Source organism: Fistularia commersonii, chromosome 23 (genome assembly GCF_037954325.1).
Source record: "Fistularia commersonii isolate RoL2024-O1a breed Wild chromosome 23, RoL_Fcom_v1.0, whole genome shotgun sequence".
In the NCBI taxonomy this organism is placed as follows: domain Eukaryota; kingdom Metazoa; phylum Chordata; class Actinopteri; order Syngnathiformes; family Fistulariidae; genus Fistularia; species Fistularia commersonii.
In genome coordinates this window covers 3,044,020-3,067,095 of record NC_141306.1, presented here as the reverse complement: position 1 = coordinate 3,067,095, position 23,076 = coordinate 3,044,020, and the positions used below count along the sequence as shown (strand labels likewise).

The 23,076-nt window shown below is 43.8% G+C and overlaps 3 protein-coding genes across 4 annotated transcripts; 1 reads left to right on the top strand and 2 right to left on the bottom strand.

The window, feature by feature from the left end:
* The first annotated feature begins 663 nt into the window (after positions 1-663).
* Positions 664-8,533, top strand: nadk2 (NAD kinase 2, mitochondrial). Its single transcript, XM_086170715.1, has 12 exons — positions 664-1,431; positions 2,072-2,160; positions 2,252-2,340; positions 2,676-2,757; positions 2,968-3,051; positions 4,182-4,321; positions 4,421-4,514; positions 4,637-4,732; positions 5,197-5,252; positions 5,339-5,392; positions 5,801-5,924; positions 6,009-8,533. Exons 1-12 carry the CDS (start codon positions 1,213-1,215, stop codon positions 6,145-6,147), a joined length of 1,266 nt encoding a protein of 421 aa, XP_086026841.1. The 5' UTR covers positions 664-1,212; the 3' UTR covers positions 6,148-8,533.
* On the bottom strand, positions 7,841-12,740 carry skp2 (S-phase kinase-associated protein 2, E3 ubiquitin protein ligase). 2 transcript variants are annotated; one of them, XM_086170717.1, is made up of 10 exons: positions 12,599-12,740; positions 11,855-12,096; positions 11,667-11,778; positions 11,325-11,468; positions 10,985-11,119; positions 10,324-10,422; positions 10,114-10,241; positions 9,780-9,831; positions 9,128-9,235; positions 7,841-9,056 (listed from the first exon to the last, which is right to left on the bottom strand). In XM_086170717.1, exons 2-10 carry the CDS (start codon positions 12,093-12,095, stop codon positions 8,837-8,839), a joined length of 1,239 nt encoding a protein of 412 aa, XP_086026843.1. In that variant the 5' UTR covers position 12,096; positions 12,599-12,740; the 3' UTR covers positions 7,841-8,836. The 2 variants fall into 2 exon arrangements, with proteins under 2 accessions (XP_086026843.1, XP_086026842.1); XM_086170716.1 differs by lacking the exon at positions 12,599-12,740 and having other exon boundaries at positions 11,855-12,560.
* Positions 12,741-14,358: 1,618 nt separating this feature from the next.
* Positions 14,359-22,386, bottom strand: fpgs (folylpolyglutamate synthase). The gene is made up of 15 exons (XM_086170301.1): positions 22,241-22,386; positions 20,901-21,029; positions 20,749-20,802; positions 20,429-20,493; positions 20,236-20,350; positions 19,372-19,449; positions 18,958-19,019; positions 18,722-18,824; positions 18,551-18,628; positions 18,294-18,441; positions 17,872-17,952; positions 17,346-17,496; positions 17,121-17,196; positions 16,118-16,184; positions 14,359-15,739 (listed from the first exon to the last, which is right to left on the bottom strand). The coding sequence occupies exons 1-15, from the start codon at positions 22,367-22,369 to the stop codon at positions 15,369-15,371; spliced, it is 1,707 nt and encodes a 568-aa protein (XP_086026427.1). The 5' UTR covers positions 22,370-22,386; the 3' UTR covers positions 14,359-15,368.
* Between the last annotated feature and the right edge of the window lie 690 nt (positions 22,387-23,076).

The window sequence follows — 23,076 nt, the reverse complement described above, 5'->3', positions numbered from 1 at the left end:
TAGACTCTTTATAGTTTTATTTATATTTCTTATTCTCCTTCCTTTTTTTATACTGTTTATACAATTTCCTACTATTATTTATTATTGTTATGTTTTACTTGAAACTCTGGCACAACAATTTCCTTCGGGATAAATAAGTTGTTCTTATTCTTATTCTTAATAATTATTATCATTATTATTATTATTATCTAAACTGTCAGTAAAGAAAAAAGCAAACTTCCTAGACTGTAAATGCGAAATTGAAAGATTTTATATATTACATTTTTTTATATATTATATTTCATATATATTATATTATCCTATATTTTGATATTATGTTATTTTGGCTCGTGGGATCAGGTGACAGTGAGAGAAATGGCGTCATGGGTGTTGGGGGGGATTTAGTTTAATTTTCTAAAATGTGAGGAAATATATCATACAAGACATAAATAAAAACGAACTTAATCAATAATGTTTATGAATATAATGCGCGATATTGGATTATTTAACACATAAATCGAGGATAAGCGTCACCTTGTAAAAGGAATTTACGTCTTTTTGTTCCCACTTTTTTATGGTCTTTGAACGCATCATGGCCGCATCCCTGATTGTGACTCACCGACGTCGCAGCCAATCAGAATCGAGTATTCGCAGGGACGTGCGGCGGTGATACGTACCTGCTTGTTGAATGAGACGTGCGCTCAGTGTGTTTTCTCTCACCGTGTCTGATTTTGCCCATGTTTTAAATGTTATTAGAATAGCTTATTAAGTAATGAGTTTGTATTTGTTCGCGGGGAGACCATGTTTGAGCAGAATATGTGACACGGGACGCCTTTTTCGACACTTTTGAGGAAGCTACTAGCTACTTTTAGCTGCGCGAGCTGTAACTTAGCTTTTAACCTCACCATATATGGTCCGTAGGAAATACAAAGCTAGTTAAAGAGCTAGCTAGCTGTTGTTTATGCTTACAAGTAGTTGTCGAACTTGGAAACGACTAAATAGCCGAGTCCTAAAATAATTAGAACAAAAAGGTCACCGAAGAGCTCGCCAAGAGCTCTGGGGACTCGGTGACCTCCCTTGCCAGCTGGGCGTGTGTCTACTTTTTGTGAATGGGCTGTGTCATGACCCGGCGTGTCAGCCGTCTCACAGCAGCACCGAGCCGGACCAGCAGCCCGCTCGCCTCGGCAGACGTTTAGTCAAACAAAACTTTGTTTTTGTCATTAACCGTCGAGGATGTCTCGCCGTGCCGTGGTGAGCCTCTTGTGTCTTGGCTCTCAAAGTTTCAAAACTCCGCTTCGCCCGTTCCATGCCCCGAAACGCGACGCCTCGTCCAAGCCAGGTGGCGGCTTCAAGCCGGAGAAAGTGGCGGTTGTAACCAAGACGACCCGGTATGAGTTCGAGCAGCAACGCTATCGCTATGCAGGACTATCCGAGGAGGACCTCAAGCAGCTGGTAAGACTGCATTTCTCAAACATACACAAGCAGCAAAAAAAAACCGCCCTGATCTCACTTTCATTTTCACTTATTTAATGCCTGTTCCATGTTTTCTGTTTTGCACCGTCAACCAAAGAAAATTCCTTGTAGTTGCAAAATCACTTGGGATTCTGATATTGTTGTGTCTGTGGAGGTTCTCAGTCATCCAGGTTATGGTTAGTTCTTGTCAAACTCTTCTCGAGGCAACTGGACTTGATTTTATTCTCCTTTTCAAAATTACATCCGGCTGTCACGAGAGGCGTTTGACAAGAAATATGTTGATGTGAGTTCATATGTTGATGTCGAGTTGATTTTGGCCTAACATCAAACCTGCTGTAACTTTCCCAAAGGTATTTGACCCCTCACCCCACCTAAACGCACACCTACACACTCCAACACAGATCGTATTGTATCTATGGTATATTGTATCCTTAAAAAAGGAACTGAAGTTGAAATTCCAAAAGTAAACTGCTAATTTGCATATTAGCATGCCTGAAATGGAAAAATGATTTCAAAATTAACATTTCTAAAGGACCAAAAATGAGGGCGAAAGGATTCAAAACCCCTGGGCTAACCACATTATTTACCTGCCACAATTGTTCGTTTCTGTGATTTGCAGCTTGCCATGAAGGGCTCCAGCTACAGCGGCTTGCTGGAAAGACACAACATCCACACACACAATGTGGAACATATAGTAAAAAGTCTGCGGTAAGACTGCGCAGAGATCATTCACTGTGTACGATGGAGCTTTGCAGCTGTGGCAATGTCTGTTAAAGACTCTTTCTAAATGTCTTTACAGGAAAGAAGGCATCGAAGTGCGAGTTGTTAAACGAGGAGAATACGATAAAGATGTGGTGCAGTGGGCAGATGCCATTATCTCTGCTGGGGGTAGGAAAGCCCAAAAACTCATTCATATGCATTTGTTTACAATTCCAACCTCTACCTGTAACCAGCTTTGCAAACTAATTTTGTATTTCAATTTTGGTGTATGGAGAAAATTCCAGCACATACCCACTGAGGGATTCATGTAGTTCCCTAAACCACTGAAAACCGCACCTGTAGCATTTTTTGTTGGCAGTTCAAAGAAATTCTATTTTTTTGGACATGCAGAATTGAAATCTAACAGAACTGTAACGTTTTCAATACGGATTTCCAATCTCAAACAAAAACATCAGCCAAAAAATACACAATAGATGTTCTCTGACTACTGATTGTTTTCTTAGGTGATGGAACGATGCTTCTTGTTGCCAGTAAGGTATTAAGCAAAGACAAACCGGTTGTTGGAGTCAACACAGACCCAGAGAGGTAAACACTTTGAGGCACTGCTTGGCAGACCTTACGTTGTTAATTTGACAAGTAGCTCTTAATGATGAAGGGATTGAAGGGATTAAGGGGTAATGAAGGGATTTCTGGATGAAATTTCCCAAAGTAATTTGTCTCTCATCCTTAAAATTCAATGTATTGTCTCAACAATCATGTTACCCTTATAAGGTAATTTCTCTTTCTCAACTAAAGGTCAGAAGGTCACCTGTGTCTGCCAGTGCGGTACACTAGTGAATTCCCACAAGCGCTGGAGAAACTCTGTCGCGGTGAGTTCAGGTGCGTATGTACCGACATAATATCTTGAGCATCAACCAGCTTGGGACATTGCAAGTGTCAGACATCAAGGACTTGTTTCATTAAACAATTCCTCATTGCTGAGATCTCTTTACGAGGTCATCCAAATATTTCAATGAAAGAACCGCAGTCACAGAGCTGTATCACAAGGGTGGCCAGTCCAGGTCTAAAATCTCACAATCTCACTACCCTACCCCATTCACTACCTCACCCATTCATGTTGTGTTCTTACTCTGCTCTCTCTTATCCTTGTTTGTCCTAGCCCGCACACATCCTGCCTATTTTTATTTATTCTATTCATTGCCATTTACTTATGTCACTCTATTTATATCGTTGTTTAGTTCTAGCTGTGTATTTTTCACCCTCACTGTTCTTGACCGTGACCATTGTCATTCCTGATGTTGTTGTCTGCTGTCTTTTCGTTGATTTCTGTCTTCTGCCTTCTATTTATATTTATATCCTTTTTTTTACTTTATAACTCTTAAGCTGCTGTGACAAAGGAATTTTCCCTATGGGGATCACTAAAGTTTATCTTATTTTAAAATGATATATTTTACCTCACAAGTCCAAGCCATCGTTGTGAAAACCAGTTAGTGAACCTTAGATACCTTAAATACATTGTCTACTTACAATATGGCTTAGTATCTATTATCACATCAAGTGGTTTCTGGCTTCTGGTAGCCTTAAAAATAATTTAAAAGCCAGTATAAATTCTTCTGGTTTTTCGAGATGTGGAATGAGAGGCCAACAACATGTCAGAAGTTTCTGTCTACATTTCACTTTCTATTCTCCCCATCATAATATATTTAGAATTTTATTTTATAAAATAGTTGCACTGGTTCTGATTCTTTTGCTGTAGATTACAGAAACTTCATGTGCTATATTACCTTGAAAATAACAGATTTTAATTCAGACTTTTAAAGGAGGACCCTCAGCACTTTGGAGCTGGTGTTAAACACTGAGTGTAGATACGATAGCGAAGGTGAATAGACCAAAAATGATGTGGTCAAAGCAGGATGAGATTCCCTTTGTCTCCAATTGCATTCGAACACCCTTCGCTCCCAGAAGGGCCTGCAGTTGTCGTGTTCTTACCTCCTGCTTGCCATGTCCAGGTGGCTGTGGCGTCAGAGAATCCGGCTGCACTTGGAAGGCACAGGAATCAATCCCACTCCCCTGGACCTGCACGAACAGCAGTTGAGCTTGGAGCAGCACAACCAGGCCCACCGCATCACCACCATGGGCAGCAAGCAGAGTAGGACTCTTATCTACAAATACTATCAAGTTACAATTTCATTGATTAGTTACAATGATTCGGATTGCGCTTGAACTGACCGTCCATGTTGTGTATCAGGAGCGGGGATGCAACACGAGAGCTTCTCCAAGGCCAGCCTGCTCCCTATCAGAAGCCTGAATGAAATCTTCATCGGAGAATCTCTGTCTTCCAGGTACTGCCGTCTTTCAATCCTACCCAGCTATCTCCAACACACTGCCATATTTCCCCGGTCTCTGTCCACCGCAGGGTGTGGTTTAAATCCATCTATCCCCATGTTTACCACTAACTCCATAGGGCTTCCTACTATGAGATCTCAGTGGATGACGGCCCATGGGAAAAGCAGAAGAGCTCAGGACTCAGTATTTGTACGGGGACAGGATCCAAAGCCTGGTATGCATAACTATAATTATCTTAGCTAGCTACAAAAGATACAGTACTTTGAACAGCTAAAGAATGATGGAAAAGTCAATTCAGCTTCATTCAGCCTGCAATATGAAGTCAACTCAGTCCTGATTTTTACATGAAGTTCGGACCGAGACAAAGGGAATTTTGAGAGAAGCTGTTTGGACCGTCAAAGACTCAAGATAAGCAGGGCTTTTGAGGACTTTACTTTGCAATGGCAAACCAACAAATTATCAGAGAAGGAAATACATATATGTGTTAAAAGCTAAAACTGATATAACTGGATTGAAGGAATTAAGTGTGAATGAATACAGTGTGAAACACAGATGATGAAGGTTCCATCATGCAGGTAGGGACCCAGTTCAGTGGATCACGGTTCATTAAACCATTGACACTTGTGTAAACACATCATAACAGACAGTTTGCATCTTTTCCTGTCCTTGCCTTCACAGGTCGTATAACATCAACAAACTTGCTGAACAAGCAGTGGAGGACCTTCTTAAAATCGGTAAAGCCTCCGTGTAAACGGAACCATGTGTGCTCTGGAAAGTTCTTCTTATTTCTCAAACAATGACAAAAATACCTTCATTTCAGGAATGTCCCAAAAGGGTCTTGATGTCCCGCTGAAACACGAATTCATTCAAAAGGGTGAGTTTATCAACCTCTTTTTATTGTTCACTTTCACGTATTACAGACCAGCTTGCTTGTTTTATGTCCAGCAAGCACAGCTAGCAGTTGGTTTGCATAGTGACTCATGAATATTTCATTTAATCCTATAAAATCCTATTGAAATTCCCCCGCTGTGGGACGAATAAAGACACATAATATTCAGTTTTATTCTCAAACTTACATTTATTCAACCTGAATCAAGATGGTGAGAGCAACTGTCCATTTTTTGCATTCCTAATCTTATGCTGGGTGCGTCTTACTGGGATGTATCACCACAAAATCAACCAAAGATGAAAAATACGCTATTTCACAGGCCAAACAAGATAGCAAAGGTGGCTCAGGTCCCAGATGTTAATACACAAATGGTTTTTGTGTTTTTTGGTTCAGTCACTGATGAATACAACGAGTCCCTGGTGTTCAGTCCTGAGCAGAGTCGCTTGTTCTTTAGCGTCCGAGAGCCAATCGTCAACCGAGTCTTCTCGAGCAGCCGGCAGAGGGGCTTTGCCAGCAAGTCAGTCACTCCTCCTCTACATTTTACTCAGTCTTTGCCGTACTGTTGTTTTACCTGAGCTTTGTGTCCACTGTGCTTCTCCAGGGTATGCGTTCGCTCACGTTGCTGGGACGCCTGCATGGTGGTGGACGGAGGGACGTCGTTCGAGTTCAACGATGGCGCCATCGCCACGATCACTATTAGCGAGGAGGACCGGCTCCGCACAGTGGTCCTGGAAAACTGACGCTTGACTGCATGTTACAGGTTAAAAGGAAACACCAGCTTTCAGCCTTTGCAGGGGAGTATATCTGTGACTGCTAGGAAAGGTATTAATGTTACACCTTTTTTACTTCTTGTCCTGAATTTCAACCATCCTGAGTTTATATTTGGTTGAAATCCTGTGCCTCCACATGTCTATCATCTATACATGAACTGAAAGGACTTGAGTAAAGCTGTCTTTTCTTATTGTCAATCCTCTCTCACTTATCCTGTGCTCACTTCCAGTTGTATTGGTTTCAGAAGAAGAAACAGAAGCGAAACCACATTCCTTTTTTTTTTCTTTAATTTGTTTTATTTGAACAAAACCAGGACTGAAAACCAGAATGTTTATCTGGAGTTGCTCCAAAAGGTTAGGTATGGGAAGTAGGGGTGCAATTCATTTGTTTCTCAGTCACCAAATCAGATCTTCAATTTAACTTGACATTACTATTATAAAAGATATCTCAGTATAAAAGATATGGTTGGAATGAAAAAGTGGGAATAGAATTATTGACAATTGGAAAAGTAAAGTTAGAATGAACTGATTCACTGTATGTGATGAAAGTGTTTTTTTTTTTTAATTTGTTTTTTTTGGGTGAGCTTCTTTCCTCGTGCTGTTTGAGCTGTTGGGGGGGAGTGAATAAGGGGGTGCATGAAACAGATATTAAAGCTTAATGGAGCATTTTGCTCCTTTGCTAGGTCAAACGTCTGCCTCCCCAAAACTCCCGAAAGAGTTGGTTTCAAACGTCTCCTTCAGTTGAATGTGATGCAAAGCCATTGGACACTTAAGTTTCTGAAGAGCTTATTTGAACAAGTGTGATCCCGGACAAAGTCTTGCGATTATGTCTAGATATTTAATCAAGTGGGTTTCATTTATGCACTTGGAAATATTGAGGTTAACAATGTCTGGCCTGTCGAACCTCCCCTGAACCCACTCAGACTCAGGGTTGTTTGCTCTTTTTGCAACAGGTTTAATATGGAATTTGTATGAGTGGTGTGCCAAAGGCAGGAGTCCTGTACAATCGTGTCTCCACATTAAAACATTTTCTGAATCTAATATGTGGACATAAAACACTTTTGTGTTGATTTCAACTCAGGCCAGGATAACATTATATTGCCTCTGGCCATTTTTCTTTTTTATGTCGTTTCTTGAAGTGTTTTTGTATTTCTTCATCAAAATGATAGACTGATAACAAGAATACTGAAGAGCCAAAAATTGGACAAAATTCATAAAATAAGCCTAATTATGCTGCCTCCTACTGGCCATCTGTGAGAATTTCTATTCAAGTTCCAGATGGTCCAGTTAATGGAGGCATACAGGGTTGGATGTTCAGGGATTTACCTAAAAAAATGCTATTAGTTTCTGTTATGCTTGGGGAAAAAAAACTTTCAGTTAAAGCAGCATATTTTCCCCATTCACTCATCTTTTCAAAATTGGGAAGGGAACCTCAGGATTGTATTGGCTTCACTTTTCAAATTCAAGGTACTAAAATTTTATTGCAAAAAAAAAACAAAAACACTTAAAATTATTACTTTATTTTGCAAGTGCAGTCTGTCCTCACATGTCCAAGACTGAAGGCATGGGCTTCATTGTCCTGTAAATGCCACATTTGACTGGTAAAGACTCTGTCCTGCCTTGCACTTGCTGGTTTCTTTGCAAAGATGCCAAGATAGTGTTTTGTGTGCAGGGGTTTAATTTAGGTTACTGGACGATTAACAAAGTTTATCAGGGGAATGAGTGCATGGACACAAATACAAAGAAGAAACTGACATAATGAGTTGGAAAAACTGCAGAGAAGAAGCGAAATGTACGAGAAGACAACCTGATAAAAGCACAGAATAAGGACAATTTAGCTTCCATGCACCATTACAGACAAACCAATAATGAAAAGGCAGTTGGTGATCCTGATGTCATTTGTAACTAAATCCTCTTAATAAAACTGGCTGTGGACATTATTACAGCCGTGGCAGAACATTTTCCTGAACAACAATGGATGAAGGATGGGCAGCTCCAAAACATTCAAACTCATCCTTTAACAAATAGGCCTCCAAAAGCCTTTAATTCCCTTATAAAAAAAAAACAAAAGAACCAAACATTCTTCATTGAATATTATTTTGAACCTAAAACAGATTCCAGTAGAAGTTCAACATCGAACTCTGTTTCAACGTTCGATTTTCCTACTAGTTCTCGACAAGCTTGCATGTTCTATGCTTCCACAGGCCTGTGTGTACAACATCATTTTTTGGGTCATTGAAGTTGTAAAAAATATGCAGTTTTAAAATTTCAGTGACCATATGAAAAAATGTCAAAATTCTGATGATCCTCCATTAAAATCCTTCCCCGGCCCCAGATTAAAGGTGGCTAATTTAAAGATGTGGAGAAACCTTTTTCCTCATATTTCACTTTAATTCAATGATTATTTTATTTCAGAGTTGGGAACTTTATCAAATTTGTGTGTCCTTTTTGCAAACTCGACACTCATTTTGCAAATTTTACCCTAATAGTTATCAGTGGCTGTGTCATATTTTACATCTACAATAGCCCAAATATATTGCCTGCAGCACCATTAAAACAGCAAACCTTTTTTTTTTTCCTTTTTTTTTTTAGCAGCATCGAATGCACACCGCTCTGCCTGTGAAGGCAACTGCAGGGTAAAAAAAAACAAAAAAAACAATCACAGCTTGAACCTCAGCCGGCACTTGGTTTTCCACATGGAACGATCTATGACGTGCGCGCAGCCACCGGGGGTCGGTGTTGGTCGGGCGATGCTGGAAAACGGCGTGGAATTGAAGTTGACCTGAGGCGATTCCTTCTTGAGTGCAGGCAGGTGGCTGTCGCTCACCAGGCCAAACACGTCCAGCAGGAGCAGCGCGGGGAACGTCTCCCGGAGATCACTGTGAGCGGACCGGACAGCTGAAATATTTACGCTGTTTTAGTGTTCTCAGGTGCGGGAATGGCGACTTACGTGAAGGCAGCGAGGTGGATGTGGTAGCAGCGACTCAGGGAAAGGTGAAGCAGACGTCTCAGCTGAGCGAGGACAGGGAAGCAGTCGGCCATCAGCAGGGTGCTGTCACTATCACACAGAGGAAGCAGGTGAACACACCAGTTACTGAATGCTTTTGCTTGCATTGCCATCTGATGGAGAAGTTACTTTTAAATCCTCCAATATTTTTAACTTTTTCGACAACCTCTAGGAAGTGATCGAAATGTCCAAATTTTTGATGTAGTTCTTTGCGGTTTTAAACCGCCATTTTTTTCCCCACCTGCACATAATACTTCAGAACTCTACAAGCTGAATGACAGAATGTGAGATACTAACACACCCTCTGTTTTTTAATATGGAATTTAAAAGGCTAATCTATGCAGGCCTTCTCTCGAAAAGAAAAAGAGAACATTACTGATCCAATCATCAAAAGATAAATGCTGATTTAGCCAAACAACAGGTAATAGGGAGGAGAAGGAAAAACAAGGTGTTTCGGGGAAATTAATATTTTTCTGCACTTTGTTGGCCAAAAAGCTCTGTGAAATCCAACTCAAATGAGAAAACACACAAATACAACCATTACGCACTCTTGACTCTGAAAGAAGACTGAAGTTCAGAGTTAATGAAAACATACCTCAAGTCTAGAGTATGAATTTGGGGACACCTGCTCACGAGCACCTTCACATCTGCCAAGACAGAAGAACCCATCTCTGATCATTTCTAATACGACATCCTTCCAACAACATCCAAGACCCGTGGCCTCCTGTTGTGAATGGATTCTGCAGTCCCGACATGTGATCCACATTAAATACAGGCAGGATGTTTATAGCTGATCTCAAGAAGTATTTGAAATGTCTGGAATATTTGAATACAATATGGGAGCATATGAGCTTGAATTCAAGCTCGCCACCGCCGGTCTGGGGAACTCTTCATGAATGAGTTCCCCAAGGCTCACAAGCTCTACTTACCATCTAACGTCAGAGTGTCCCTGTAACCGCTGAGGTTGAGTTGGGTAACACTTGGGCTGAGATGATTGACGACACTCTTCACATGATCGCTGGTGAAGCTGCACCACGATATGTTCAACTGATCTAATCTGCAAGGGGAGACGGACAGCGTGAGGCGGTGGAAGGGCGACCGGGATGTCTTCGCTCCTGAGACGAGTGCGAAGAGCCCACCGTGAGCAGGATCGCAACAGGTCAGCCAGCGGGGCGGCGGAAAACCCGGAGCATCCGCTCAGGTTGAGCTGCAGCAGGTGAGGGTTCTGAGCCAGCGAACTGCAGGGGAAAAACACCACCAGAATCAGTTTTAGCTTCTCTACAACAAAAACACTGAGCCATCCAGACGTCAGATGGATAGATAAGAGCGCTGCCCATTTAAAAATGTTATTGTACTTTATCCCTTGTGGGAAATTCTTCTCTGCGTTTAACCCATCATGGATGCAGCATGAGCAGTTGGCAGCCATCTGGTGACGCCAGAGGAGCAGCTTGGGGTTCAGTGTCTTGCTCAAAAACACTGACACACTAGGAGGAACCCAAGGATGATCACTTTACCCCCTGTTCCCCCCCTTTTTTTTAAATAAAAATATCGACTCTTCAATACTAATAAACTGTTTACTATCCACCTTTTCTTTAGCAGTCTCCCTAAGAATCTAAGTGACTGCTCTACAGTCAACACACTTCCATGCCTTGTAAACTGAATGAGAGCAAGGGCTGACATTTTGATCCAGGAAAATATCTGATTGTCCCCCTTCTGTTTGGAATCCAATTTACTAATAAGGCCAATCCGCCGCCATATCATGACTCAGGTCTCGGTGACGAGGCGGAGCTGAGGACCCACCTGACGACGGCGTCCGAGAGCTCCAGGCCCTCCAGACTCAGATGTTCGAGCAGCCTGCACCGGCACACGATGCTCTCCAGAGCGGAGGTAGGGATGATGCAGCTGGACAGGTCCATCTGGACCAGCTGCAGGGCGCTTCACAACAAGAGAGACGGGTTAAGTTTTCCCACCGGAGGGAACAACTGGAGCTATTCTAGCATCCACTGAGTTACTTAAATTTTCCATCGACTTAATCGTCATGTACATCGGGTGTGGAGTCATTTCGCCATTCTTGACTCACAGATTTGGAAAGAACCGACTCAACTCTGATCCCGAAATTACATCCATCACTTGGACTCACTGTGTGCCCCGGAACTGCAGATCCTCTATGAAGGAACGAGGGCAGCGCAGCTTACGGACCCCCGTCTTCAGCACCTGCTGCAACGCTTGGCCGATGTGAGGCAAACCCTCCAGGTCCACGCTGTGCCACAGTGACTCGTCGAACCTGGAACACACACACACACACACACACACACACACACACACACAAAAAGGGAAATCAACCATTTTAAGGATGTCATTCTCTACGAGGCCACTGTGCAGATGTTAAGCTTTCTTTTTTCTAACTCGATTGCTATTGTGGATGACCGTTTCACTCCTCTGTCTCCTGGATCTCTGAAGCTACGCAGCTCTGCAGACTCACACTAAGCGATGCCAGCGTTTGCAAACTCTGGTGGTCCTCAGGAGGTCCTGCAGAGGGAGGCAGAAGAGGATCCTGAGAAGGAGCTCATCGGGGAGGTGGTCCCAGGAGAGGCCTGCAGGAGACGGGAGAAAGGTGAGCGCAGGCGGGCAGGGGTGAGGTGTGGTTCCAACAGGCGGTGGGGTTCTCGCCTGCAGCTTTTTCCGTCTTCCTCCTGGATCGCCTGCCCAGTAGAAAGGGGTTGCTGTCGTTCTCCTTCCCTTTGGAAAGGACGCGGGGCTGCTTGAGTCCGGGCGAGCGGTGCAGGAGGGACTCGACGGGGCTGCGCTCGGCGTCCGGCCCCCAGCCGGGACAGTCGTGGGACTTGCGTTTGAGGCTCTGGGCCGACGTGGGTCCCGACAGGGTGAGGCAGGGCCGCTCCTCCAGGGGCATACTGGGAGAGGGAGGACAAACCAGTCACACCTTAAGACCATCATGGGATGGCAACATGTTTTGCTCCCCCTCGTAGAGCAGCGAAATGCCCGCCATATTAATGCGCCCACTGACTATCTGACCGCGCAAACTGGGCGCAAAACACACCACACACACTCCACAGTGACCCCAGAACACGGAGCAAAGAGTTGTAACACTTTCCTCACTGTGAAAGTAACTTTTATTCAGATTGCGAGCAGATTTAACACCCCAAAGCGGGCGGGAGTGCAGCTAAGCTAACGCAGAAAGCGCGGCATCGCATGCTCGCCAGGTTTATATTCTGGATTGATGTCAAGATGACACGATCGATCGATCGACGGCGGGAAACTTTTAATCTCCGTTTAATATGATAACCTGAAAATTCTAACTAAGGGTTAGAGCAGAAGACTATGTTGCGGCTGGATTAGTTTCTACATGGACGGCGCGTTAAAGGGCCAATGATGCCGATCATTCATAGAACCGACCTGTGTGTCAGTGTTTCCTCCGTGTTCGAGCCGAAACTGTCTCAGCAAAAGGACCGGGCATGAAGTCTGTGCGTGTTTCTCCGCTCCCGGCGCTCAAAAAGGACTCTTTAAACTCGCCGCCAGCTGCAGGGCGCCCGGTGACTACGCGCCACACACACATACACACACACCTCCGCCGTCTACGTCACGGGCAGTCACTGGTGCGCATGCGTGTTCCGAGCCGCGCCAGCCGGGTTGCCAGGTTAGGCGGATTTCCGCCAAATCGGGCTTCTTTTGTTGAAGTTTGGAGGGAGGGAGGAAAAAAAGCATTGAAGGGGGAGAATTTTGAATTCATTGAGTAATTCAATTCTTTATTCACTTTTATTCGTGGCACTTTCGATGGCACATACATCCTATTGTTTATGAAAAGGGATTTGTGTGCGGTTTTGGGTGACTTCACTGTACTCTTTTTTTATTATTAATTTAAAAGGCTTCGTAGGCTTTTGACGTGTTTCCCATTATATTGTTGCAGTTTTACACAGTTTTTAGTAAGAGCTGGACGTTTAATTTATTTTTGTATTTCAATTTTTATTGAATTTGGCACGTTTCGAGATGTTCTTGGACTGAAAACTCCCCGGCTTACCTGGCAACACACTCCACGAGGCGCCGAACGTGTGCGCTCGATTAGTATTGATAAAAATGTTTATTTTAAATATAAAATGCCGCATCGCAGGAAATACCGATATCCAATCTGACAGTGGCCGTTCGAAGAATCACCTACTGCCAATGTCACTTTTATTATGTCACTTCATTTAGGATTCAAAGAGTTTATTGTTATTGGCGCAATAAGGAAACGCGTTTCCCTGCACAATGAAATCTTCACTTCGCTGTCTGCACGCAGTGCCAGATCATCTTTACAAGGCCAAAGCCACATAGAACAGACATCGGTAGTTTAGTGCTAATCACAGAGAAGGGCAGTGAATGAAGGATGTAGTGGAAATAAAAATTGCAGTGGCACAAATGGAGGATTGTGTCTTGGCAGGTCGGCAGTCGGTGCAGGCAGGCAATGAATATGCTCTGGTAGTTCATGGCTGTTTTGCCAGTTGGACCACTTTTGTACATTGGCACCAACTATCGAACAAAATAGGTGAATGTGCTGCATTTACCCCCATTTAATCACAGTAATTTACCTGCTGTGATTTTTCCGAGATTAAATATGAGAATCGTTACTATAATGCTTCTGCTTTACTATATGAAGTCCATCGGCTCCAGGTTTCCACACCACTCGTGTCCGCGGAATGTATGGCCCACGTCTGTATGCTAACGCGAGTGTGTGTGTCTTAAACAAGGAAAAGTCAAAGTTCTACTTCAATGAGCCCAAGTTGCCTGCTATAAAATTTAAAAAGACTTGTTTTGAACCGTAACGTTAGCTGAGTTTAGTCAGTGATGTGTATGTTTGTGTACTGACCGCAGACAAAGCAAAGTGTGTTTTTTGGTATGAAGGGATTGAGTGTGAACCTGAAGTAAGTAATTTTTGTTGTGTCAATTGGGTCCAAGTCCAATTTTGAATCATCCGGTAAAAAAAAAAAAAATCCTAAAATGCAAGAGGGAAAAAACAGCCTTCAGAGCTTAACACTGCTTTCCTGAAAAGGTATTGATGAAATTATACAAGTAAATCTTTTATCAAATGTGCATGCATGACATGTATGCGCTATATATAATTTCCAGGGAGACCCAGGGTCCTGGGGATCTTGCAACAGGATTTTGAGTCAAGAACGGAATAGTTTTATAAACTGATTTAATGCAGCAGCAGTAGGAGGACCTTTTGCATCTTTTAGACATAGTGCCCATCAAATCCCATTACAATCAGGTTTACACAGGGGAGGGTAAATAATATTACAACCAATTAGATTTTTTTAATTTAAGATTTGAGAAGACTCAATATATATATACTACTTACAAGTGACAAGTTTCATTCAAGTGCACCGTGTTATGATGGGTCCATGTAAACTATGAAAAAAAACAAAACATTTATAATATTTTGTCAGTCTTACTCTAAGACATACAGACAGTGATTGAAGATGAGGTTAAAGATTGATGTGTCCGAGCTACAAGTGAAACATGTTTATAACACTTCAATAAGACCCAGAAAAACCCACTGATTACAACCAGAAATGCACATATAAATTAAAAGTACAACTTTGACGTTCGATTGATCAACGTTTAACGGATTATTCGGTCCGATCACGACCGCTAAAGTCATCTGTTGAAAAGTGTATCTGTACATAAAAAGAACAGTGTGTACGAGGCGTGTTGGACAAAAGCGGAACACATGCAAACAGGATCCCATGTTGTTGTCTGGATTGCAAATAGAAAAATAAAACCTCAACATCCACGTAGCCCTTGTGGGAAAATATTCACGCTGTAAGCATCAGGGATGCCCGACCACGGGAGGATACATAACTGTAGCCTTTCCAAATTAATGTAAACACATTTTGGTTTCAAGTAAGACTAAAGATATGAGCTTGGCACAGCTGCGCTGACGTCCATAAGGCTCTGGGTGAAGCAAGGGCTGCCGGGAGGACCGGAGCTGATGTGGTCCAAACTAGTTCAGTGAAGACACCAAGACAAATTCACGACCAAGCGTAGCTTACACCTCTCTTCTGCACTACAGTCTGCCTAGAAAGATAGTGCAGGGAAAAAAAAGTCACTTCTACAGTCCCCGCTTGTTCTTCTAAACAAGTCAAATGTAAGTCGAGCGGTTTAAATTAATATTAGGTCCTGGTGCGTTTCACTTGGAAGAGGCTGGGTCGAGGTGTTTCAGGGCACCTCCCACCAGGTGGAGGCTCCCGGTGACGAGGAGGTGGATCTCCGCCGCGTCGCAGAGGTCCGTGGCTCTGGCCATGATGCTGGTTTTCACCGCTAACGCTTTCTCCTTTGCCAGCACCAGATCCCTGCCTTGCGTGATCCACTGGAGAGCACTGAGGATGCACGGGAAGACCAGGGTGTCCGCCTTCTTGCCCGGCGCCAAGGGCAGGTGGTCCTCGATGAGCAGCGGCGCGCCCTTGTTCTCACCCGTGCTGTTGTGGAGACGCCAACTCCTCTCGTTGTCCAGACATCTAGTCAGCATGTTCTCCACGGAGACGTTGAAGTTCTGCTGGTCTGAGAGGTAAAACACGGAAACATGTTTTTTTGGATTACATCAAGAGTACTGAGTTGTGATCACATGAAGACGGTTTGCCGTTTGAACAAATATACTGCAGATCTCATGGTCCTGCATGATGGAGGGTCTCTCACTTGTTCACGGCCGTGATTCATTGCAAACCATCAACCAGTACACTTCTGTATCAACATGGTGCTGAATTCAGCTTTAGTAAAATGTGTGTTTGACGGTGGAATCCACACTGATCACCTGGTGATCTACAGTTGATAAGATAAACCAGCATACCCAGAAATCTAAGGATCTCTGTGTGTTGTACACACGGTCATTTCCAGTGCCGATCCAATATAGTGTTCTTAAAGCGTTCTCAGGGAGCTTACCTGCACTACAGGAGGCGATTGCTTCGGTGATGTTGGGGCAGAACACGGCAAAGTCAAAATGGCATGGCTGAAACACAATATATTGAAGCAGTACGTTATTGAGCGGGGAACGCAATGCGCCGGAGACAGATCTATTTGATGCATTCTGTTATTCACCTTCCAAACGGCACGTGTTATGTATTAAGGACATGCTGCAGTGGGGCTTTTGGCTGTCTGGGATAAGGATACAGTGGCTGCTACCAAAGTGCAAAATACTTTTTCGGCCATTTATTTACTACTCAAACGCAACAGTGGTCTTCATCCAGTGAGGGCTGGGTAGAGAGGGCCATTAGATCCCATGCACATTAGGTCAATATTTTCAGAGCCCTATTAAAAAGCGCACACTGTTTAATCCATGCTTTAAGATCTCACAGCTCTACATACAGGTAGGTCGACTTACAATATTACTCTAATTCTGGGGTTCCCAAAGTAGAGGTTGGGAACCCCGTGTCGTTAGGAGATTTTCTGAAATAAAATGTAGAAACTATCAGAAATAGCCTACTTTAGGCAGGGTAAATGTTTTTTCTTTTTTAAATCCATCATGAAATACCCATAAAGTGATCGAAAATTTGCTATTTTGTTTTAAACTCCTATTCAGAACTTAGTCTACTTGTTTTCTGCAGGTGTCAGCAGATTCACAGACTCATATCCAAATCTTCACCACGCACAAGTTGGTACGGGACTGCGTTGAAACAAAAGCCTTAGAAAATAACAAGACATTGAAGACTCATCTTCGTATTTATGTTTTCTAACATTAATGGCATAAGCAGGCTGTTTCTTAACATTTTTCTGGACAAGAACAATGACGCTTTTTTGTGTGTGCATAATGTCTTTGTGCTTCTACCACTGAAGGAGGTGTCTTGAGGTTTAAATAGGAGAACCCCTCTTCTGATACATACTAAAATAAATACGTCAACAAAGGCAAAATCCACTTTTCCACTTGAAGGCTATGAAACAAACTTACCACAAGTAGTTTGAGCATGGCTGCAGAGTCTCTCTCTCCAGTCGCGTTGAACAGCAAGACTCGGGCTACAGAGCCACTGCAGTGTGTAAATAACAAATAAACAAAACACATCACACGTTTGAGCGAGGATGTGAATGTGCCTATAAGCAATTAAACTCCAGGCGGATACAAAGTCATCATGATCACCCTCCAGTGAGGGTCAGAGTCAAAGCAGCGGAGTTTCACCTTGCATTCCTTTCATGGCTGGCTGCAGCCTCCCGGAACCAGCGCACGCAGGCCTGCATGCTGCGGACGGTGTGAGCGCCGTCCAGGAAGTAGGTTACGGAGCCGTGTTTCAGGGTCTGGTTCCTCCCGGGCCACGCTGCGTCTGCCAGGCCTGGACGGGCGTCAAGAAAGAAAAATATCATACCTCCGAGCGTTCACGGCGGCCTGTTGCCGCAAGTCCCCGTCAGTTAAAATTGCATTTTGTGTTCATGTGTAGAATGACATTTAGTTTGAACTTGTGTACAAAATAAGTCACATTTCTACGAGCTGTGTGTATGTGTGTATATGTGTATACACGTACACACACACACACACACAGACTGTATGTAATGTGAGACAGGCTAGCGTTGTAAGCACTAAATATGAGCCTTTAAATTCTTTCACACCTTTACACATGTTTATGAAATGATTAAGAGTCTCATCTACTCAGCATGTTGCACTGACTCAAATGACCTTCGACCTTTTCACAATTTCATAGGAGTCTCACCTTTCACCATGATGGGACTGGGCATGAAAGCGGTTGCCTCGGGCACACCTGAGGCCTCAGCACAGGTGTTGAAGCTTTTATCTGTTGAGAGATTACAAGAAATTTAATAACATCTTTTTCCTAATATATCTTTAGCATTAGCTTAATTTATTTAGTGATAACCAGCCATTATTCCGCTGTAGTCTGATTCTGATACTTCAGGAATTTTACAAGACCAGAGAATTTTGGGATATATATATATATATTTATATATGTGTAAAATGGTCGTTCAACAGTTTTTTGGCTCCCTTTGTCACTGAAGCACAATGTAAACAATGTGTTTTTGCAGATATGCAGCAACCAATGTTCTGATATCAGGAATAGCAGCGTCTGTATGGCCACATTGCTCAGCCCCACTCATGTCAGGAGGTAGGTTGTCCCACCTGGTAGACATCTCTTCTGCAGCCATGTGTGACTCAGCTGCAGAGCCAGGGAGGCGTTGCTGCGCTGGTGGTTCCCAGCAAGGCCCAGCCTTAAAGGACCACAGTCTTCTTGGTAGTCCTGCAGCTCCGGGCAAACCCACAGAGGGCACTGTGTGCACCAGCAAAATGGAGATTTGAAGGGAGAGGCTTCCACAGACAAACCATATCTACCCATCTGATGTTGATTGACACGAGGCTCGCAAAGACGCTTCACTTACATTCCTTTCCTTAGCTCTGCCATGAAGCACAGCCATCGCCCCTTCTGGCTGCTTGACTGTGAAAGCAGGTACTCCTGGCTAAAACACACACACACACAATTTACAGTTGAATGACAGTCCACACCTAACACCGCTTTAGTCGAAATGTGCATCTGTGCTGCCAACACATACCTTGAAGATGCCCCCCTTCTGCCAGGCGATCTTCTCGATGGTGTCCCCGAGAATCTGAATGTGGTCGATCCCCAAGGAGGAGATGCCGCATACCCACGGCCTCCTGCGGAGACAGGATGTGCGTATAATCGCAGAAAACATCAGTGAAAAGTGGAGGCGGTCAAGAAAGTTTTTTTTTTAAAGCTGCTGAAATTCCAACGTTCCTCAGCGAGGCTGATGCCAAAACAATACTTTACCTTATAATGTTTGTGCAGTCGTAAGCACCGCCAATTCCAACCTCGACCACCGCGACATCCACCTGCATACAGGTGGAGATGTACCATATTACAATAGCATATCACAATTACAGTTTACATATTCCTGTGAAGATTTCACAGTCAATTCATGAGACAGTTTTATTGCGAATGTCCTTTTGGATTCTCATGTTTTGGACTATTTTTTTTTTACTCACTTTCTAAGTCAAGTTTATCCATGACCTTATTAATTATTATTGTTGTTGTAACAATGGGAAATTATAATAATATACTGGAAATAGCTAATTAAAAACTTCTGCCACAGCCGATAGAGGGTCGGGTTCCAACCAAATCAAAACTAGAACATTCCCAGTGGGAAACATATCTGATCTTCGCTGTGTGCTTCTCAGGACAAACCTTCTCCTGAAGGAAGACGTGGAAAGCCAGGATGGTGAGGAAGCGAAAGTAAGCGGGCATAGATCCTTCATGGGCCTCCTGGACAGGAAGAGAGAATCAGGTAATCAATAACCTTTAGTAGACCGCTTCAGTTTTCCCCACAACCTCTTTGAGGGTCGGCCCACCACAGTATGGTCTAACTTGGGTGTGTGTGTGTGTGTGTGTGTGTGTGTGTGTGTGTGTGTGTGTGTGTGTGTGTGTGTGTGTGTGTGTGTGTGTGTGTGTGTGTGTGTGTGTGTGTGTGTGTCAACCCTTCATAATTCCTTTAAAAACAAACAAAAAAACGAATTTCATCATCTTCAGTGATGATTTATGGTCTCCAACTTGTTCATTATTGTAAACCCCTGGTTTGGACTGGTTCATCTTGCATTCCAATCACACCAGTAGATAGCAAACAAGACATTTGGACAAATAACTCTTTGGTCCTAACAATGTCAAAGTTTTATTTAAAGGAGGCTGTTGTCTATAGCCTTTATCGATATAATACGGAAAATGTTTGTGGTGAGAAATTATGAATGACCTGCCTGCACGTGGATCTACACAACCCCCCCACCTCGTTGTGATTTTCCTGGAATGTAACCGGAGTCCCTTTTCCACAGCGGCCCCTTTGTTGTAGAAAGCGCGTCCGTACGCTACGACTTTATTTAGGGTCAAACGTGTGGTCACATGAGACTCACCCTCGTGCCGACATGAGGCGTCTCATTTTGTACCAGATTCAATTATAACCTGTGACACTAATAATACCGCGTGCAGGGGTCAGAATGAACCGCTTGGGATGCCTTACGCGTCAGTTCGCAGACAGACTGTTTCCCGTGACTTTCCTACCTTGGTTTCATCCAGCCGTCCGTAAACCTGCCAGAAATATTTAGTAAAGAGTTCCTTTCCGATGGGCAGTCCGTTGATTCGAATCCTCTCCCTCACTTGTACCAGGTGTGGTGAGCTACAGGGGAAACGAACACGTCAGCAAAGAGGGTACAGGGAGGGGGATAAGGATGGAGAGGGTCTCATTTTTTTTTACCTGTAAAATCCTGTCCGGAATCCATAACTTCTCAATATCTGCTCCGTGAACGCACAGGTTGAACCCTGGACGAGAAAAGTACACAAAGTCATCTTGCGCAATGAACACAGGTTGACACGGCCTCCCGTCTGGGTTATGTAATGACCACTTTTAGCTCCATGTTGAGACAAAAACAAAACTATGAATGCGAGATAAAATGAAATGCCCCTAATGTTTTTATTCGGGTCAATCAACTTGTAAAAAAAAAAACAAAACATGGGTTTTTGACTCCGCTTGCAAAACACTGAGTGTGTGCGTGTGTTTACATCGAGCCGGCTCACCTTGCCCTTTGTCCCGGTTACATGAATGATATTGAGATGATCGAGCTCCTGAACCTAGCACGTGCACACAAACACACCAGATAAGACTTAAAAGGCACTATCACAACAGTAGTGTTGCTTTTAGGGGGGGTGGGTTGTGATTCCAGACTCACAGTGAGGCCAGCTCGCTCCAGGAAACCCCTCATGGCCTGTAGCTGCAGCTGAGGGTGGCCGCGCTCTCGCCGCACCAGCTCCAGGGCGCTGGCGTTGGTCTGCAGCGTGTTCAGGGTGCAAATGGCGTCCTGCGGCAAAAAGGCAAAACTTGATCGTTGACAATCGAGTGGAGTGTGAAGAAATACGTCAATCGCTCGACGACGGCGTCGTGTTAAAGTCCGGCTCTTGTTCTCTCGTGCAACGAGCTGGGATTCACTCCTGCCAAGCGGTTTCGAAGAAAAGCAAACGGTCGTTCGATCTGCGTCAATAACTCAATCAATATGTGAAGCAATCGCTTGAACAGGAACCTGATGTTGACTCAGCCAGGCTGATGGTGAATAACCTGCTGACATTTCCCATTCAGCTTGTTCACACGGGCACGCTGGTAGTTGTTTAACGTTACGTGATGGCTGGACCCTGAGAAAAAGTAGCGACTATTATGGCATCCAATGGAGTCCTATAATTAGAATAAAGAACTGTCCCCTTAAAAAAAAAAAAAAAACTACATCAAGCCCCTCTGTCCAGTCCTGACCAGCTCCATCCAGTGTGTTCACACACACACACTGGGCCACAAGGGCCATAGAAATAGGCCTCAACCCAAAAACTTTCCCAATTATACTTAAATTTCCAAAACCCATGTGTGTATACAGTGCACTAAACCAAGAGTGGCTTAGAGGCATTTGAAATAATACACATATATAAAGATATACATATATACACATACACACATTTACATAAATATATACAAACACATATATATATATACATTATTTTTTTCCTATTAAATAGCACACGTTCCCAGGACTTCTGAGAACGTTAAGATGGAGATATGGAAAATAAAAAGACGGGAGAGTTTGTTTTATATATTCACACGAAGTATGCTAGCGCTATTTACATGACTGACAGGTTTGTTCTGGCCTGTTTTACATAAAAAAAAGTCGAAAACTTTGGTAGCAATAAAACGCTTAAAAACACACCCTGGGAGAAAACTAGCAACACAGCGGCGTGCAGAATGGATATCCCGGAGCCTCACATGGCCTCGACGCGGGAACACGTGTCACATAACCGGCGACGTTACCGCTTCCGTTACCGGACGAACCCGCTCGGAGCGTTAGCCTAGCCCGGTCGCCACACACGCCGGCCATTTTTCCACCGTCCCGCACGAAACAAAAAAAAACACAGAAAAAAAAAAAATGAAAGTCAACCGTTCACAAACTTGTCAAACTCAAGCGAGCTAAGCTAACCGGGTCTGAGCTAGCGAACCGGGAGGTTGACAGGTGGCGTCCCCGCCGCGGCTCACCTGGTACTCCATCCCGGGCATCTGCGGCGCCGCCTTGGTGCTGCGGTACCGGGGCCGCGGCGGGAAACGCACCGGGGAGCGCGCGGCCAACACGGAGGAGCCTTGGCGCCACACGCGCCACACGCTCATCGTCGTTTGGGGGAGGGAGGGGGAGCTCGGGAGGGGGGGGCGCTCCTGGGGGGGGGGGTAGTGCCATATATGGGGGTGATGACGTCACGGCGTGATGACGCCACGCCCCACCTCTGAGTTGAGGTCACTTTGATGTAATTGTTTTATTTGTTTGTTTTGTTTTTCCATTGCGTTCGCACGGTTGATTTCTGTTGCATATTTTCTAATGCACAAAATAATATAGAATAAAGCATTTATAGTTTATAGAAAGCTGTATACCTCGATAAATAAACATATATATGCCTTCAAATCTACCGAAATTTCCGGACGATAAGCCGCGACTTTTTTCACGTAAACAACAATGCGGTGTTTTTTTTTTGGGGGGGGGGCTAACAAGCTTCACGCCGCTAAAACATTTATCCTCGTCACATCGGACCGATGAAATGACCGAGAAATTCCGAGTCTGTTCAACCCCGACACCGAAGAAGACTACTATGACGGTTTTAGTGCGCAGGAGGAAGCCCGAGATAGCGATGGTGCGGCTTATACTGAGATGCGCTCGATAGTCCGGAAATTGCGGTATATATATATATATTCATATTCAAATACAGACATATATAACTATCCATATATAGATATGTATATACAAATACATAAATATGTTTATATACTTCTTTCAGCTTTTACCTTCAGGGGTGCCACAGCGTATCAACCTTCTCCATCTAAAC

Coding starts and splice junctions, on each gene's coding strand:
- nadk2 (XM_086170715.1), top strand. CDS start 1,213: ATGTCTCGCCGTGCCGTGGTGAGCCTCTTGTGTCTTGGCTCTCAAAGT. Junction 5,253..5,338: donor GGAGGACCTTCTTAAAATCG/GTAAAGCCTCCG, acceptor CCTTCATTTCAG/GAATGTCCCAAAAGGGTCTT. Junction 5,393..5,800: donor ACACGAATTCATTCAAAAGG/GTGAGTTTATCA, acceptor TTTTTGGTTCAG/TCACTGATGAATACAACGAG.
- skp2 (XM_086170717.1), bottom strand. CDS start 12,095: ATGCCCCTGGAGGAGCGGCCCTGCCTCACCCTGTCGGGACCCACGTCG. Junction 10,242..10,323: donor CTGTTGCGATCCTGCTCACG/GTGGGCTCTTCG, acceptor CTCCCCTTGCAG/ATTAGATCAGTTGAACATAT. Junction 9,832..10,113: donor GGACACTCTGACGTTAGATG/GTAAGTAGAGCT, acceptor CTGTCTTGGCAG/ATGTGAAGGTGCTCGTGAGC.
- fpgs (XM_086170301.1), bottom strand. CDS start 22,369: ATGAGCGTGTGGCGCGTGTGGCGCCAAGGCTCCTCCGTGTTGGCCGCG. Junction 20,803..20,900: donor TGGAGCGAGCTGGCCTCACT/GTGAGTCTGGAA, acceptor TGCACGTGCTAG/GTTCAGGAGCTCGATCATCT. Junction 16,185..17,120: donor CCATGCTCAAACTACTTGTG/GTAAGTTTGTTT, acceptor ATTGTGTTTCAG/CCATGCCATTTTGACTTTGC.